Source organism: Ammospiza caudacuta, chromosome 4 (genome assembly GCF_027887145.1).
Source record: "Ammospiza caudacuta isolate bAmmCau1 chromosome 4, bAmmCau1.pri, whole genome shotgun sequence".
Lineage (NCBI taxonomy): Eukaryota > Metazoa > Chordata > Aves > Passeriformes > Passerellidae > Ammospiza > Ammospiza caudacuta.
The window spans coordinates 21166922-21183025 of NC_080596.1; the positions used below are offsets into that span (position 1 = coordinate 21166922).

Sequence of the window (16104 nt, forward strand, 5' to 3'; positions counted from 1 at the left end):
ATAACCAGCTCCATGTGCCATAACAAACCCTTCCCCAAAGGTTCTCAGCCTGCAATTCCAGCTCCGGCTCCAGCAGCGCGCTCAGGATTTCCTCCGCCGCATCTGCGGGGACACCTGGGATGCGTGTCTGCTGTCTGCAGCTGGGCTCTGTGCTCGCTTCGAAGATTCGGAAACTCCCGAAATTTTGAAAAATTCGTGCCATTTTATTCTGTCTTTCTAAACCCAACCCCTCCCCTCCCCCATACAAATAATAAAGATGATAATGATAATAAAATAATAAACCCCAAATAAACCAGCAGATAAGCGAAGCAGACGCCGCCCGAGCAGCCGCGGGGCCGTGGCGGAGGGCAGGGGCCGGCTGCCGGGGCAGCCCCGGCCCGTTCCGCCCGGCCCGTGCCCTTTCGGCCCGTTCGCCTCAGGAGGGGTCCGGGCCGGGCCCGGCCCTCCCGCCGCCCGCCGGGCCAGGCCGGGCCGTACCACGAGCGCTCAGCCGGGCAGGGGGAGGCGGGCGCGGGGCGGGCGCGGGGCTCACACTGCCACCGGTCCTGCCGCCCCGGGCACCGCGGCGACGCCGAGCGGGGCCGCGGCCCGAGCGAACGGCGGCACCGGGTCTCGCCGGCTGCGGGCCGGAGCGGGGCCGTCCCCCGGGGCCGGGCGGGCCCCCCTCCCTGGTGGCGGCCGGGGGAGGGCCGGGCGCCCGGATGTCGATCAAAATGAGCGAGCCTCAGCCCTGCGCCGGCCGCCCGGGCGGGGGGAGCCGCGGCGCGGCGGCACCGGGCACCGGCGGGGAGGCGGCCGGCACATGGGACGGCGGGCTTGGGCAGCGGGATAGAGCCTGGACAGCTGCGGACGGAGCTCATGGATAGAGGACGTTTGGCAGGATAACCCCGCGATGGCTGCCCAGTCGAGGTACGGCACTAAATAACTTTGGTGGCGCCCTGTGCATCTGGCTTGGAGCTGGGTTTGTGATGCCCTGGCTCCTGCCCAGGCTCAGCTGGCTGTGGGGCTTTACCCCGAGCCCCGGGTGGGTTTTGTCCTTGCGTTTTGTTCACCGCCGTGCCCTCTCCCTCCTCCCGGCGTAAACTTTCTTCCAGCAGGAAAAGCAAAGTCTTAATTGCTCCCCGTCAAATCTCTCCCGGTTAAAACAAGTTAAAAGCTCCTTGAAACCGATTTCCTTCTCCCCGGTGGATTTGTCTGCTTAAAAGCTCTTTGAAATTGATTCTCTTCTCGCGTGTATTTGTTCCTGTTCGCCCCTAACCAGCCCGGCGTGAGCGGGTCTCTGTCACTGCCTCCAGCACTGGCTCAGAAGGTGGGGAATGGTTCTGCTGGGATGGCGAGTGGGCAGGGGGAAGCGGGTTAGGTCTGCTGGGTAGCTGTGAGCGTAGAAAATGCTAGGTTACATTTTCTAGGTATGGTTACAACAGAGAAGGGTACGGGAATGAGTTACTTAGTTGCTGTCAGGGAGCAAAATTCAAGCGAAAACGCCGATCTTGGGTAAATACTTTTCAGCTGGAGTTTTAAAGAAGCAGCATTTTGCCTGCTCTTGGGGGAGTTGGGGAGTGTCCTGCCTGCAGTTAATTTCACACTCAGCATGGGGGAGGCAGCTTTTCTTAAGCAGTAGTACTTGATAGAGCAGTGCTATTTAAGGTACCTGTTAAATGCCTTTTAGCGTTTACGATGCCTTAATGGGGATTTCAGAAATGCCAAAGAGAGAAATTCATTTTTGCTCTTTAGTCCCACACCAATCAGGCACCCTGCTCCCCTTTCCTGCAGGCAGGAAAAAAGAAATTAAAATGGTGGTGTATCTTACACATAAGTTTGGCACTCACGGTGCATTTTCACAGTGGTGCCTTTCTGCAGGTCTGAAGCCAAGAGCTAGCTTTAAATTACAAACTGGAGAAGGACAGAACCCTGCGGTTTGGGGAAGAAGCAGGGGAAGATTGATTGCTTGGTTAACAGCTGAGCTCTTCTCCAGCTTCCATGGCCTGCTCTCCCAATACTGGGACTATTTTGCATAAAGAGTACTTAACAAAAAGGTAAAGATTGAGTTTCTAGCGTCTTTTTTTTTTCCTTTGTATCATCCCTTTGCATGATTTACTGGCCTGCATTATCAGCGTTGCTGTAATAGGACCGCATGCTGGATGCAGCATAAATCCTAGGGATGCTGGCTGGCCCTGGAGCTTGGCTTGGCTCCAAGGCCAGGGACATGCCTGATGTCTCAGAGGTCGCACAGCCATTCTGCTGGGTGGCAGGAGGCCACGGGGGAGCTGGGTCCCAGCAGTACCCCCAGCTTCAGCCAGCTGGCCAGGAAAGGGCAGAGTGGTGCTGGGGCCAGGGAGCCACATCCCTGACCCCTAAGGTGAATGGTGCAGAGAACCAAGTGCTACAGGCTGAGTGGCTCAGGCTGAAGGCAGGAAAATGGTCCAAGGGCTGGGACTGTGGGGCTGGATTCTGCAGGGCAGGTGGAAGGACCGTGCCCCACACCTGCCATTTGAGACAGACATGGGGACGAGACATGCACCTGCATTCTGTACCCTCCTTCCTTCTCCATCCTGTGTGCTGGCTTTTGCTTCTGTCACAATGCTGTGAGGTGCTCAAGCTGTAAAACTGTGTCAGAGAATTTCAGCACAGTGAGTACAGAGGTTACTCTGTATGCCTGAACATCAGTGTTAAGATCTCTGATTATTGTTTGTTTTAAGGCATTTAAAGAGAGCAGGAGTGCATATGAGCAGCAGAAATGAGTCTGTAGGACAGAGATTGCATTTGCCAGAAGGCCTGTGATGTTTCTGTTTCCGTGGCATAGATCTGCAGGGGTATCCATCCCATTAAAAAAAAAAAAAGTGCTTTGTGGGTATGTAGAAGCTTTTATTCAATAGTAAAGGATGAGTTAATATTCACAATAAATAATTAGAACTCTACTGCATGGGACTGAGAAGCCACATGTCTCCAGAATTCATTTTGCCAAAACATGTCATAGGGTTTACTCTGCAAGGCATCTGACAAAAGAAATGGGTGAGCTTTCTGTGTTTATTTGTGCTTTGCAAAAAATACAGGCAATTTTTGCAAGCTCAGTAAATTACTGATGAGGTGGTGTGATACTGAGCTCAGTAGTGGTTTGTGTATCACTCTGTGCGAGGCCTTCAGGCTCTCCTCCATCTGCTCACGTTTTCTATTTCTCACATGATGTTTGCTTTAGCTAGCGAAAGTGATGGGACACAGGGGAGGATGCTTGTTTGGAAACAAGAAAATCCAGCATCCTTTCCTCAGCTTCAGTGCTGTCATCCTCAGCAGCTCACCTGGCATTTGGGCTTCACAGTTTTGAAGGGTGGAAGGGTAGGGAAAACAAGGTGATGAAACCTACCTGTTGCTGCTCCTTAGTATTTTAAAAGTTGTAGTGGTGATAACTGAGGAACTGATGTGCTAATGGATGCCACAACATTCTTTAAAATCGTGAACTTAAGCTTACATCTGGAGCTATTAGCTGGAGAAACCATCCTCCACTTAGCTTTTTTTTGTGTATAATGTGGGGTTGTGGGGGCTTTTTAAGTTGCTCGCTGAGCTGTAGGTTTGCAGCTGCAGCTTTCTGTGTGCTCCCTTCTGGAGGGCACAGATGATCTGATGCCTGTGGTGTCCCCAGGCAACAGGGCTTGTGTCAGGTTTTTGTGGTGTATTCAGAGGCTTGTGAGCAGAAGCAGAGCTGATCTGAATAAGGACAAATTTAGTTTCTTGTCGACTGTGGTGTGATGTTCATCATGTGCCATTCAGCTGCTCTGGGAATATGGCAGGACCCTTGGGAGGAGTGTGGGACAGACTGACAGAGCCCATAATTTCTGCTTCTTTCTTCATTAAAATACCTGCTCTGCTGCAGCAATTGCAAGCTGAGGATCTTTAGATGAATATCTGCCTCTTTTTTTTTTAAGAGGCAGGCTGCTTATCTCAGGCTGCTTGAGGTCATTTAAAATTGTCTGTAGGTGCTGTCGGTTACATTTATTTACAGTAGGAGGATAAACAAAATACTTTGTTGTTTTGGATGCTAAGCATTTTGGATTGTCTTATCTATAACTTGCTTTTCAGTGTGGTCATGGTTAGCATCATTTCTGGTGTGCAGAACCAATGCAATTTTCAAATCTTTGGACATAGGTGAATACAGTACACAGTCAGAACAACATGAAACCTGAGTGTTGTGCTGTCATCCCTGCTGGGCTCATATTGCTCTTTCTCCTGAGCCAGCCCTGCAGGGAAGGGTAATGATGGGCAGCAACCTGGGAAACCCTCTCTTTCCACCCCCTAAAGCCAAGTTGTACCAGCTAAACACACAAGAGTCTTGAGAGGAGACTGTACTGCCCGTTCTGGTAGAAAAAAGGTGGTGCTTTGCGGAAATAAAATGTGGGTTTATCTGTATTTAAAAGACAGTAAATTCTGAAGAGAGTAAAGCTGAGACTTTTCCCTGAGGAGAAGCTACTTTGAATGATGCAGCTTTAGTTCATTCCGTGTCATTTCACAGCTTTTCAGGCCAGATGTAAGGACACTTTCATAACTTGTTTGTTTCATGGGTCCTGTTGATACAAGCAAATGCCAGTATTGCCTGGCGATGCTGGGTTCCAGTCAGCTGATGAAGGTCAAGAAGGGCTGAAACAATATCTTGTTGGAGTTTACTTGTCTATTGAAAGCTAAAACATCCCATGAAACCTTGTTGGTTTTGCTTGCTACCACCCCTGCCTAGAAATACAGACCTGTTTTCTCCAGAACCAGATGTCTGGATGGTCTATGGCATGTTTTGTGGGCTGCTGGGGATTTGCAGTTTGCAGTTCCTTATTGCCTGGACTTTCTGAGCGTGGAGTTGCTCTGAGGCAGACCTGCAGCTGAAACACTCCCACACAAAAGACAGAGATGCTCACAGGGAAGTGAATTTTTCAGGTTGGTTTGGTTTTATTGGCAGTGGATATTCCAATTTGCAATAGGCCATTGAAAATTTTGAAGTACATTTGTCATGGCATACTTGAGCTGGTATACAAGGGAATGTTTCCTTAGGTCATGTAATTTTCCTGTGTCTGAATCTGTGTTACAAAGAGAGGCCTCTTCTCACAGCTTTTTATGAGAAAATCATTTGCTAGTACAACTGCAAGATGCAGCATGAAGAGCAGGAAACAAGCTTTTAATGAGGTGCATAAATTCTCCTCAGCACTTTTCTTCTGAGAGGAGCCATAGTGAATGATACATGAAGCTTTTAAATGCCTTTAAAATAGAATAGAAAAGGTGTCCCCTCGAAGTTATGTGGGAATGCTACAATGGCATTGTTTTCCGTGAGGTGGAGGGCAGTGAAGTGAGGAAGAGTGCAAGGTGTCATCCTAGGGCCTGGCTTTGGTGCTGGGTGGTTGGGGGTGCAGCGTTTGCTTACCTGGCATGACAAAAGAGTTACTGTAGAGATGCACGAGCCTCGAAAAAATAGAGAAAGTATTTTTCTGTTCAGTCTTGAACACAGCCTGGAGCTTTTTCCCCCCTGTGGTATGTTATAGTGGAAAATGTACTGGCTATTTTATGTTTCGCAGTTTTGGCTGCTGCAGTTCATCTGTGTCCATGATAAAAAAGAGAAGAGTGTGGGACTGGCTGGGGCAATTATCACTCCCAAATGAGGTGTTACCATAGTAGATTAAGATAGAGCTGCCTCTCCAGCAGAATGCTTTTGTGGGGAATAGACAAGAGGTGCTGCTGTGCTAGGAGATTTTCCACAGTGGCCTATTCATAGGCAATTCAGGGAAGTGAAGTTGAATTCTCTATCAGTACAGAATCAAGCAGCTGTGGAAAGTGGTGAGAGGTAGAACTCTTGTAGCCCATCTTCCCTCTCAGCTGTGGTGGCTGCTGTGTGCAGAGCCAGCCCCCAGCTCAGCTCTTTTGCTGCTGAGGTGCAGAAGTTGTTTATCACCCTATTGAACTGCATGGCTTTTTAAAGAGTGCATTTCTTTTGCTGCCTTTTTCTTGTATTGGAAGGAGGAGGTGGCAAACGGGGAGAAAGAGCAGGTGTGTGGGCACAAAACTGCATTTGAGAAGTTGCTCTGCTCCTGTTAATGCTTCAGAATTGTCAAGCTGAGGTATCTAGGCACACTTGATTAGGCAACCTTCGTCACAAATGCTTCAGGAAGATGTTTGACTTCTGGATTAGTTTGGGCTTAGATGTTGTTTGTAGAATTGTCATTTTCTTCAGTTGTTCTGAGTGTTTATTGTACTAGCAACCTAAAGTTTTCCTTTACTGTTGTTCTTGCAATGTTACCATCAGGTTAAGAGAAAATAATGTCCCTGCTGTAATTTTTAGAGAAAGTTCAACAAGCAAATTGTTAATGGTTAACCTCAGAGACAACAGCAAAACTCATTTTCAGAACTGCAAGAACTGTGGGTTTCATTTCTGTACTTGCAAAAAAAAAAAAAAAGCAACAAAAACCAACCCCAAAAACTCATCAAAAAATAACAAACCACAAAAACAAACCACAAAAACCTATATCACCAGTTCAACCAAAACCTGAGTAAGAAGTATTTTAAAAAGAAACAAAAGAGGAAACTCTTGAGCATATGGTAGTATTTTTATTCTGTATATCTTTGCTTCTTAGAATAGTGTATAAGCTGTAAAGGGATGTATTCAGCAGTGATGATCAGCTCCTTCATGGTAGGGTGTTTAGCAGGTGGTGTGTGCATGTGAGGTGTGTGAGAAGCTCCAGTGCACGTGCCTCCTCCCTGAGCTGAGCTGTGGGCACTGCATTTTGAAATACAGCTGTCTGCTTGCATCTGAAATGGAAAGGAATTATTAAAATGTGGAGCAGTAAAGGGATATTTACATCTCTGGAGAATTGGAGACGTGATAAGAAATTGCTTTTGGGTTTTTTGTTCTTCTGCAGTTTGTAAGGTTTTGCTTAAAAAGATATTACTGGCATAATTAATCTTTTCAAGCAGAGCTCAGAAACTCTCCCTTGTAACTGGTATGCAGCTATTTCTCAATACTCCTCTCCCCCCGTAGGCTATTTTGGAAAAATCATCCTAATCTGAAGGCAGGGAATATTCTGGCAGTTTAGAAGTGCTTTGGTGACATTCTTCTCTTTTTCCTGTCCCCAAAGCCCTCGGCAGAACAAGCTGTTCTAGGAAAAGTTGTTTTCCTGATGTCAGTAAACCTGTGGCACTGCTGAGAACAGGCTGTCAGTCTAGAGATCTTTTTCTTCTTAGCTTTACTAAAATAACATGTGCTAACAGAAAGAGAGCCTGGTCTGTCCCTCTGTGCTGCAGAGCAGGGAGCTTTGCTCGGATTTTTAGAAGACTCCCTTAGAATTGCCACTACCTGGAAGCTGCCATGTGTGTCTGTCTGTCTGTCACTGCAGACCTTTACTGTGAAAAGTGCTGGCACAGCTGAAAGGCAGCAAGTGCACTGCAGAGGTGAGATAACTGTGCTGGCCCAAGTGTGAGCTCCATGATACTGGTGAAGGAGGCTGCTTTTTCTGGCTTATGGCTGTGGCATGGTGGGTGCAAGCTGTGCTGGCCAAAGAGCTCTTCTGGACCACTGTGTCTCCCTTCTTTGCTGAGACCCTGCAGCTCCCTTGCAGCAGAGTGCTCAGCTTTATCCAGCAGTTAACTTTTAATTGGTCATTGGTTTGATTTTTGGGTTTCTGATTTAATGCATGACATTCTGTAGCTTTCATTCTGGAAGCAAGATGAACAAGTGCCTTAATATTTAAAGGGAATGTGATCACTTTGCTGAGGTTTTGGAACACTGTAGGTGATCTTTATCTGTTTGCAAACCCCTATCCATTTTACATGGACTGGCTTCAGCAAACTATTAACAGGCTCTCTTTGCTTAGCTGGGTTTGTGGCCCTCTGTAGAGGAAATGCCTAGTTCTGTGTAATGCACTACAGGGGTAAAAAAACTAGTCCTAGAGCATAAGAACATTCTCTGCAATCACCCATACTGGGGAGAGAGAAAAATAGGTAAAATCATGTGCTGTTCTTTGAGAAGGTCTAATCTGCTTTTAGAAACACTGTAATAATGAGATCTATTATTCAGGGACCTGGGATACTTCTGCCATTGCAGAAGTTGACTTGTACAATGAGGAATTGAGAACAATAGACCTAAATTGACTGGGAAAATTCAGTAACTCAGTGTTTTACATATGAAAAAAGGCTTGGTCATTTAGTGAATTAAGTGGCACAAAGCTTTCCCTTGCAGCTCTCTATTTATTTGTAATCAAAATGAAGATGGGAGAAGAAAGCCAAGGATGGGAGAAGAAAAAACATTAGCAGCTTCAGTCTAGAATTTCCCTGTGAAGATGCCTTTAACTATTTGCTGTTGTTCCCTATTCCTTCCAAACCAGTTCCAAGCTCTTAGTGGGTAGATGGGATGACTTCAGCGTTGATTTTGGTTCCAAGTGAGCCAGTCCCAAAGTGGAGTTTCTGTACCTACCTGAGCATGCCACTGATGAGTATTGCTGTTGTTTGGTGCCATGGTGCACTGACAGTGCAGCTCTGCACAAGTGGGACCACAGTGGAGTAAAACAGATGGATGAAATTGTCAGTCTGCAGAAATTGATAACATTAAAACTTGGCTCCCAAGCTGGTTCTTCCATTACTTAAACATGTGAATCGGTCTGGTTCTTAATGATTTGGAAAGGGTGTTTTCTTTTCAAGTCAGTTAAGTAAACTGGATGAACTGACTGACAGTAAATAGGTTTCTTTCATTACACATCCCTTTTTCCTGCATGTTTGGAGGGACAGACAGAATTTATGTGCAGGGAACCTATTGCTGTTTCTTCCTCTTGCAATATAGACAGCTGATGTAGTGTGGCACTGTGTTTCACAGCCAGAACCTCCTTCTGTACTTCTGGAATAAATGAAAGCAGTTTGTAATTATTGCACAATCTGGTAATTGCAACCAAAACCTTCTTGGGATCTGGTTTGGCAACTGTATTGGTGTGTGTTGATGTTGTTTTACTATTTGAACAACTTGTGAGAGAATTGTGAAAACTGAGGAGCTGAACGTATTAAACAAACCCTACCAAAACACCCCAAATCAAAGAAGATATTGACCACACACACACACACACACACACAACCCTTCATCCTGTAATGCTTATAAACTCAGATGCAGTCTGGGTTAATTTTTAAATCTAATGAACATTTAGTTGACATTCTGTCCTTTAGGCTGAACATTGGCCACATACAGTGGTTTCACTTCTTACCTGGAACTGACTTTGGTGTCTGTGCTGTACTTGGTTATAAAGAGACACGTATGGAGCTCACAGTGTCTTAGCCAGGGGTCCTGTGTTCAGTACTGTTTCCACTCAGCTCCCTTAACAGTGCTTATTCCTGTAACTTTCTGATTTGGCTATCATTTGTGCCAGTCAAAACAGTAGAAATAGGAGAAAAGGTCCTATTTTCAACTATAGCAGGAGAAAACTCCTGTTTGAAAATATCCCCCCTGTCCCCATGGAAAAGTCTGATAGAAATGCCATATAAAAGAAGGTGTTGTGAAGAAAACTCTCTTCTGTGTCCCATCCCCATCTTCTGGGCTATTTCTTCTTCACTTCCCTGTTCCTTTGTTCATTGATTAAATATCAAGTTAATGGTTTCCTTTTGTAAAAATGGCTTCCTTGAAAGTGGGCCATCTCCTCCCTGGCAGCCTAATGACGGAAAAGTACAGATGATATTGATATAAGCTGTGTTTACTTTAATGTAACAACTTGAAAGGCTGTTTGTGTACAGTAATCTGCCAAGTGAATAATGGCTTGGTTTTACTTGTTCAATATTTCTTTCTTTCCCCTAGAGAGGGGGAGGTCTGAACAACCAGTAGCAGTTGCTGAGGTTAATAAGATACATTTAAAAGGTCTTTAATTAAGCCATGCAGTTTTCTTGGAAGGCCCTTGAACTATTCTTTCACCCCTTCCTCTTCTGTTTCACGTGGGTGAGTGCAAATGAGATGGGAGTGCAAGGGAGGTGCAGGCACTGCCTAGATACAGATCTAGGATCCTGCTTACACACAGCTGAGTCTCAATGGAAAGTAGAAACCAGAGGAGGATTGAAATGGTTTGTGTGAGTTCAGCTGGCCAAGGGTGTGCTGAAAGCTGAGGCAGTGGTGAGAATTGATGTGCCAGGGCTCAGCAGGGTGAACACACAAGGTGTTGTTACAGCTGCTGCTCCAAATTTTATTGGTTCCTCTGGGTTTCTCTATGCTGTTCTCATCTGGGGCCAAATTGTAGCCTTCAGCTTGTGCACTGGGTTCCAGCTGGTCTACCCCTTCCATATCTTTAGAGACTTAAACTGTGTATTATAAGGCAATGTTGTACTTTAGTGAAAAGAGGAATTTATGCTAGTATCTAATTTTCTAGTTTCCTTTGGCTTTTAAGTTTTCAAGTCCACTTCAAAAGGGTGTTCCTGGTAAAGAGCTCTGCTTGAGCTTGTGCTCAAAAAGAATTCTTGACCTGGAGCTTTTTCACTGAGAATGGGTTTTGCATGTGTAAAAGCAAGTGCTCAAAATGGATTCCTGATTCACAGCTTGAAACTGAGAAGTGACAGAAAAAGAGATGTAGAAAAGGGAGGGATATTAACCTTACAATTTCCTGTGTTCTTTCCCTGTTGTATGCATTACTACAAGCTCCACATTTCTAAGCAGGGCTGTTAAGTGAAAAAATGGGGAGTTAAGGCACCATTTGCTAGTTGGGAAGGATTCTAAGAGCTGTTCTGAGGATTAATGGAAGTTTCAAGAAGAATAGAAAAATGCGTAAATAGTGAGACTCTTTCCTTACTCCCTTTTTTCAAGTGGCTTCCAGAAATACTTATGGCAAGTTTTGCTTTGCAGAATTTTACTCTTTTTCAGCCCGTATTTTTTAGTCACTGTTTAACCAAGAAATTGGGCAAGATGGAAAAGTTACTGAATGTGTTTAAAAGTGTGTGTGGAGAATGTTATCCCGTGGTTCCAAATTACTATGATCAACTTGAATTTTCTTGAAAATACCTAGCTTTCTACAGCTGGCTTGGCTGGATGTTACCTGGGTTATGCGAGGTGTCAGCTGCTGTTGGGGGTGTTGCTCATTCTGTTTGTGGATGTTTCATGAATGAATTTCGGGGCCAGCGAGAGAGTACAGAGAGATGAAGCAGTCCTGAGTCAGCACATCCCTGTGACGCTGCGGGAAGCTGCTGGCACACGGGTTATGGAGGGGCTTTCTGTGCTTGGCACTGAGTGTAGCTCTCGGCAGACACTCGGGGTGAGGAAAAGTCCAGCAGCCTGCATGTTAGAATGGAAAACCTTCTGCAGGAGCTCGGTGCAGTGGTTCCTGTAGAGCATCTGCTCTGTCCCTCGGTGAGCAGAGCACAGACCTCCTGCTTCTTCCTGAGGGCAGGGAGTGGCTGTTGTTGGGGTCAAGTGTGGGAGGGCAGGAATGAGGAACCCCGGGGAGAGGCAGTGCTGATTCATTCTCCTTTCAAGTCTGTTGCCACCATGGTGTTGAGGGCAGGAACTCATTGGCTGCTGCCATGAAAATACTGGTAAGGGCTTGGAAGGGTGTTATCAGAGAAGGTGGTTTATTCCCTGGAAGTGCCCTGAGTCACCACTGAGTGAACAGAATGCTGGATGTGCCTGGTGGAACTCCTCGCGTGTATTTCTGAGGCATTTTGGTGGGATTTTCCAGCATTGATCACAAGCTTGGTGTGAAATCACCACAGTCATTGCCTGGGCACATGTGACTTCCTTTGGCTCTCAGGTTTTGCTCCTTGAAGAGGTGGTCAGTTTTTATGGAAGTAGAACTTCCTTGACATTTTTTGCTCTGCTCCTAGAGGTACAAGAAATGATGCTGTGTCTACAGAGGAATGCACCTACTCCTGGCCAGGTGTCTGGCCAGGGACTCTTCCCCAGTTCCACCCAATCTCTTGGCAGCAGTCACTCCCCCAACTCCTCATGCCACCCGGTGATGCCGCCCATCTGCAGTCATGCTGCCTGTCCTGTCCCTGGTTTGGGGATCCTGCCTAAGAGGAGGGTCTCTGTAGATCCATGAGCCCCTCCTGCCCATCCTGGGCTGCTTCACTGGGTTCTTCCTGGCAGGCATCAGCTCATGAGGCTCCTGCTGTTGCATGAAGTTGTTTTCTCAATTGTTTAACAAAGTGCTTTTAATGGAAACATAAAACCGGATAGAAATACAAAGCCTAATGGAATAATCTCTTAATTGCAGTGCTGTAAATGACTTTTCAGCACATGATTACTGTACTTCTAGGGGAAACAGCAAGGAGGAAAGAAATTGAATATTGAATGAAAGACACTAAACACTTCAGCTGCTAAGAATGATGATTTATTGCCAGTCTGAGCATTGGGCTAAGCATGGCAAATAAACTGACAACAGTAAGTGCTTTTGGAGGTAGGAATTGCCTCATTCAGGGTATTCACTGTGTGCAACATGTAAATTCTACCAGGATAAAAGCACAAAGAGTGATTAATTAATAGTGGCGAGATACTCATGCATGCAGTGTCCTTAGGCAACCCAGAAAAAGTATTAATCAGCACATTGCCCAATTATTGGCAGATAACTCCTGGTCTGTAGTAGTTTGCTATTTCAGCTAGAAAATCCATTGTCCCTCTGCCTCCCTGTAAAAATCATGGGGTTGCTGTGTTACGTGGTTGCCAAAAAATACCTCATGTTTTTAGGCAGCCAAGGAGATGTGGTACATTGACCATGATCATGTCAATGATAATGCCTTTCAAGATACAGTAGTCCTTGGAGAAACTCTGTCCATCCTTCAGATGTCTCACCTAGGTTAGGAGCAGCAGGTGAAACAGCTGTTAGCTGGGTATTGAGCTGGCTGTGGATGTGGTGTACAGCTGTGTGCTTTCCAGAGTAGGGCATGGTTAGCAGGGAGCACGTTCTCCAGGAGCACTCAGGTGCTGCTCAGGGAGGCGAGGTAAGTGCTTTGGAATTGGCCTTGCTGGTTCTCAGCAGCACTCCTCTTTCCCAAGGTGTAGTTCCTTGTACATGCAGTTCCTGGATTCCCGGTGCTGCCTTAGGCAAGGATGCCCGAGCTCACCTGCCTGCAGAAGCCCCTGTGCTGCTCTGGCCTTTCCTAGCACGCCTGGGACCTGCCCGGTGCCCGCTGGGCTCTGTCAGGTGCACACAGAGGCAGACCCAGCACCGGGCTTGCAGCAGGCAGCTCAGGGATTTGCGGTGTTTGCAGTGGCCTCGGCAGTGCCAGAGCCGTGCTGCTGTCCCGTGGGAACGGGAGCTGGCTGTTGGTTTGGTACGAGCCAGAGGGTGATGTTCCCACTGCCTGCATGCAAGTGTGGCTAATGGTGCTGGAGCTGAGCACTTGCCTGCTTCCAGCACCAAGGGAAAACAGGTGCTTTTTAAACAGAGGTGCCCGTGGTGAAAATGTGGCTTGTGTTTGTTTTGGTTTGTTTTTTTTATTAGTTGTTTTGGTTTGTTTTTTGTTTTTTCATTGGAAAAAACAGAAATATGTTGAGTAATTGAGTACAGAATTGCAGTGGGAGAGTATTTGTATCCAGTTTATTATTATTCTTTAAAGGGATAGCTTTTTGTAGTTGCTAAAAGTAACAGCTTATGTAAACGTTCTTAAAAAGCAGGAAAAAGGAGAGATAAGATACTTCAGAGTGTATTTTGGAGGGATATATGCTTTGCAGTGTGCATTAGGCATGCATCAGTACCTGCCTAATGCACCCTGTCATGGATTATTGCTCTTGCTTAGATTGAACACTTGCCAAGTTCTTTCAGAATGACAATGAGCTGCTTTGTTCAGGCTGATGATTCGATTGCAGTTTGAAACTCCAGCACAGAGAGGTAGTCAGCTACAGAGCATGTGCACCTCTTAATAAAATGGAAAAACAGATACAAACCATAGGAAAGTTAGCAGGCCCTTCTGTGTATAGATGAAAAAAATTAGAAAATACTTTTGGAATAATTAGAATCTGGCAGAGAATGCAGGAAAAGTTTTTAAATAGGTTTTTCAGCATATAAACAGATCTTTTCAACAAATATTTCTAATCTCGTTATGCTTCTACGTAGTCCTTGCTATGCAGATAAGACTTGTCCAACCTGTTACTTGGTACATGCTGTTATGTAAGTGAAAAACTCAAAAGGATAGGAAACCTTTCTTTCATGTATGATGCGTTTGCTGCTAATTTCTATGAAAGTATGAAAGAATTTATCTCTTTCATATTTTTAAACTTTTCTTAATCTCAATTTAGCTACAGTACTATCGCATTCTTAGCATGTTAGATTTTATTTACTCACTTATTTGGGAAGGATTTACAGTAAGAATGTTTCACAAGAAGTTGTTCTTGTGTTAAATAGGTTGCAGGGGATTAAAGATTCAGGAGGCAGAGTTGCACATATCCATATTTCTGAGACAGTTTCAAATGCTCATATTTGCAGATTTTGCTTTTGATATGCCTCACAGCAAATTAAACCACTGATAGCATTTGATGTGGAGTTTATTCTTTAAACAGCTTCAGGTTTGCAGTCGGGAAAGGAGCAAGTTCTCAGGCTGATGTTACATTTTACACGCCGGGCTTTGAGCTGTCAGCTCCAGGAGCCTGTGCTGGCCCTCAGCTGGGATGGCCACAGAGGGAAGAAAGGAGGACCCTTTGGACTGTGCAGGAAATCTGAGGTGAAAGGCTTTTGGGCTCTGCAGAGCTCTCACTGCCAGCCCTTTCAAGCTGTCTGACAGCATTTACAACAAGCTGGATGGAGTCAGCTCTTTAAGAAACGGGGGTTTGGGGATGGCTGAAGGGAGCCAAGCTCAGCTGAGCTGTGTGTGAAGCGAGAATGTGGCAGTACGTGTAGGCTGTGGCACCTGTGGGCCACATGGCAGAGTGACTGATGGAATAGGAGCTGCTTGTCAGAGCAGGGACAAGGTCAGCTGATAGCAGGCTCCTGGGGAAAAACCAGTGATATATTCACTTGGCCAGATGTGCAGGGATGGTAGCTGTGTGGGGAGAAGTGTTGTGTGAGAAGGGATTTAAAATGCACACACATTAAGCAGCTGCTCACTAAACATTTCGGGTTTTCTTCTACAAACTGTCTATCTTGTTGAAATTCTTTTTTTACTGTGGTGGAGAACAGTAATGTTGGGGGTTTTTTAGCGGCATTTAGGAAATTCCATAAAATCAATGAACAAAAGGCATGTCCACTTGAATAATTTTAATGTAGTCCTAAAATAGAAAATTTACTGCTTTTGACTTCCTGCACATGCAGTAAGCATTTCAGTATCGTCTCAAAGAACTAAGGCAGTAAAATAGATGGTAAGATTTCAATCTTTGATTTAACTTGAAAAATTATTTAACATAGAAAATTAACCATTCGTTTTCTGAAATTTAACAGCTGCTATCACCTGGATTGTTATTTTTCTTTTTTTTACATTGCTGTAACTTGCTTTTTATCTTAAGGCCTTTTAGCTGAGAGTTCTTTCAAAGCTTTATCATTTTTATGAGGATACTGGAGAAACTGTAACTGGGTTGGAGGGGACCATTGGGCTTTGCTTGACTTGAGTATTTCTGTGCTACATGAGGAATAAAATATTTGAATATCAGGTGGGAAGAAACAGTAGGTCTCAGCGAGCATGGCTTAATTTCCTATAACCACTAAGGTGGAAATATGTGTGAACCAAAATGTTGCGATTGTGTGAAAAAATGAATTAAAATAGGTCTGGGAAATTAATATGAAAGGTAAAAATGCTTTTTGATGATCCCTTAATTATTTGGTTCCTTTTCAGATAGTACTAGTTTGCAACAGCCTTTTTACCTAATCTCTCATGATTTGCCAGTAAAGAACATTGTTTTAGAGCATATTTTAAAGAAATAGAAACCTGATTTCATTTTTGCATTCTGCTTTTTGTGCATTACTACTGCAAACACACAGTTCTCTTGCTGCCTTTAAATCTATTGATTTTATTGAACAACAAGAAAAGCAAAAAAGGAATTTCAAGGCAAAACCAAATTAACAGGTAGGATAGGTTTTATATAAGGTAGAATGTAGGTTGTACCCTATGCATTTTCCCTGGCAAGCCTCCAGCAGTTCATCCCAGGTGCTGGATTCCTGCCATTGAGATGAGGAATTCAGAGGCAGATGGGTACAC

General features: G+C 45.2%; 1 protein-coding gene across 3 annotated transcripts in view; it reads left to right on the top strand.

The window, feature by feature from the left end:
* Positions 1-674: 674 nt before the first annotated feature.
* Positions 675-16104, top strand: part of AFF1 (ALF transcription elongation factor 1) — a 67388-nt gene continuing 51958 nt past the window's right edge. For all 3 annotated transcript variants that reach the window (XM_058803505.1, XM_058803506.1, XM_058803507.1), the window contains exon 1: positions 675-909. In XM_058803505.1, the coding sequence (XP_058659488.1) occupies positions 893-909 (17 nt within the window). In that variant the 5' untranslated portion in view covers positions 675-892. The remainder of the gene's footprint in view (positions 910-16104) is intronic.